The following is a 2769-nucleotide window of genomic DNA, read 5'->3' as shown; positions in this document are numbered from 1 at the left end:
TGTCACGTTTGCTTCTAGTTAGGAATTACTATTATTCTAAGCTCTTGAAAAATAAATCCAACCTTGGTGGAGAGTGGAGATACATGAACTAGCATTTTAAAGTGTCTGAATATGATTTTTCAGTCATGCTCTTTCCATTCTAAAATGCATTTATTTCCCACAGGAATTGGGCCTTCTTCAATTACGGGAAGGTGCCTCAGGAAGAAGTATGAGGTCTCCACTATGCTGCTTAACTATGCTAGCTTTTCATACTTATATCTCCCTAATACTTGGTAAGGATTGGATTACATTTTATGTTATTGACAGTTGATTATCTTTCATCTGAGTAAGTAAAAATTTAGAAAAATCTGTAAGAGCTAGTAGTCTTTATCTGTTTATTTATTTCTGAGTAAAGGAAAATAGTGACATTTGTAATAGTAACATTTGGCAGGGGGGTGGAGGGTTTCTTTCACTGAATTTTTAAATCTATTCTCAGCTAAAAGAATTCTGTGAGGCTTGCTTAAGGTGATCTATTTTAGCATCTTCATATTGAATTCTTTTTAAAATTAAATTTTGGACTAAAATAAGTAAATAATGCTATTAAAACCAGAAATTCCAATTAGAATCTAAGACAGCCACCTTCATTCTTAAGAATTAGTCTGTCCTAGAGCTTTCTTAAACTCAAGTCATAGATGAGACTTGTCTTGTTTTATCTCCTAGCTGTAAAAATGACAAAATAATAGTTTTCGTCTTTTCCGTGAAGAGGTCTTTGCTATATTTTAATGACATTTGGAGAATTAATAAGTATCTATTATGTTTTATGAAGACTGAGGCTTTTCCTATTAAATTTCTAGGTACAGGAGAGGTGAATCTTGTGGAAGCAGAGAGTCTCCTTGCACCTTTCCTCCAGCAGTTTCCAAATGTACGTCTAGAATTACAAGTGCATGTTTCAACCGTAATCAACCAGGGTTGACCCTTGAACAGTCTGTTTTCTTTCTTTCTCCACAGGGTGCAATCATGTTGTTTTATCATGCCAGAATAGAGCTGCTGAAAGGGAATGTGGAAAAGGTAACTTATCTGGGGGAGTCATCGGGGAGTTGTCTGTACGGTGGAGTTGCATCACACACTCATCCAACCTAAGTATGTTAGGCTATATGCAGTAGACAGAAACAAAGAAAATAATATGTAATTAAAAAGCCAAAATTTAATTTTATGTGTGCATTCTATTAATGTAGATTACCGATTATAGTATACATTTACACATAAAGAGGCAATTCAGGATAGAATATATAAAATATAGGTGGGCAATTTAAGGGATTTTTCAAAAAGCTTAACAATCATCAAATGCATTACATATCGACTTTGGAATCTAGGCCCTGCGTAGGGTACAGATGTACTATACTACTTGTATGCTCTTCATCAAAGGAAAGTATTCACTGATTCTCTTAAGGAAAAAGAAGAGCCTTTCATATAAATATACTCACAAACCATTTTCTTCTATACAAATGGGGTCAATCATATGTATTTTTGTTTGTTTGTTTGTTTGTTTATTTGTTTGTTTTTTACTTACATTAAATCTTGGATTTATTTCCAGGTCAGTATATTTTAATTTCCCTCATTCTTTTTGATGGATGGGTTCCATTCGATGGAATGGATATACTATACTCATTAAAGCAGTGCACTATTGATAGACATTTGGCTATTATAAACAGTGCTGTTGTAAACATTGTTATGTATATATTTTCTGTGCATAGATGTATTTATATAAGACAAATACTGATCATTAGGATTTCTAGGTCAAAGACGTTAGCATCTTGATACATTCAGCCAAATTGCCCTCCTAAGTTAAGGCTATTCCATTTAAATGCTTGTAAATATATGAGAATACTTGTTTTTAGTGCTCCTTGCCAACTTTGGACATTAGCTGTTCTCTTTTTGCCAATGTCATGGCTGAAAAATTATAACCTAATTTTAAAATTTATATTTTTCAGTTTACAGATTTATTCATATGTATATTTGTTACTTGTATATCTTTTTTTCTGATTTACCTATTCATATCCTTGATAATTTTCCCATCGAGTTGTTTGTCTTTTTCTTAAGGATTTTATAAAATGGTTTTACGGTGAGGATTAATTCTTTGCCAGTGAGACATGTGGTGATACCTTCTCCCAGTCTGTCCATTGCTTTTAACTTTGTTTAAGGTGTACTTTTCCCTCTGGACATTCTGAATTTTATTTTCAGTATTTTCCTAAAGGACTTCTATGTTTTATATCTTAGGAAGGAATTCCCCTATTCCCACATTATAAAGTTTCACGTCCCCCTCACAAAGTTAAATAAAGAGGCAGAACTTAACTATCTCCATGAATGTAAGGATAGGAACATATCGTCATATTGAGTGGTTTAATGAGTAATGATTTTGTTCTTTTCGTACAAAGTGTTTTATGTATTTTTCCATTAGGTTATTATCTCCTTGTGTAATATCTGGATGATCAGCTTTATGCAATTGACTTATAGGCACAAGAGGTATTTCGAAAATGCATTACAGTTCAGGAAGAATGGAAACAGTTTCACCATCTCTGTTATTGGGAGCTGATGTGGATTTATGTATTCCAACAAAATTGGATGAAGGCTTATTACTATTCAGATCTGCTTTGCAAAGAGAGCAAATGGTCCAAGGTAAAGTGCAGTGCTTTCATTAATGCATCTGTTTGCTAATAATTGTACAGGATGGTTTGCATTAAGGACTGTTTGTTCAATAGTATGATACTGACATGGTTTCCTCAACTTACA

At 33.2% G+C, this 2769-nt stretch overlaps 1 protein-coding gene across 1 annotated transcript in view; it reads left to right on the top strand.

The window, feature by feature from the left end:
- The window catches only part of TTC39B (tetratricopeptide repeat domain 39B), a 137132-nt gene that overhangs the window by 105809 nt on the left and 28554 nt on the right, over positions 1 to 2769 (top strand). Inside the window, 4 exon segments of the mRNA XM_011365359.2 lie at positions 164 to 272; positions 834 to 901; positions 988 to 1047; positions 2494 to 2655. Of these exon segments, the coding sequence (XP_011363661.1) occupies positions 164 to 272; positions 834 to 901; positions 988 to 1047; positions 2494 to 2655 (399 nt within the window).

This window comes from Pteropus vampyrus, unplaced genomic scaffold, assembly GCF_000151845.1.
Source record: "Pteropus vampyrus isolate Shadow unplaced genomic scaffold, Pvam_2.0 Scaffold109, whole genome shotgun sequence".
NCBI lineage: Eukaryota > Metazoa > Chordata > Mammalia > Chiroptera > Pteropodidae > Pteropus > Pteropus vampyrus.
The sequence above is the reverse complement of the archived record's forward strand: the minus strand, read 5'-3'. Positions and strand labels throughout refer to the sequence as shown.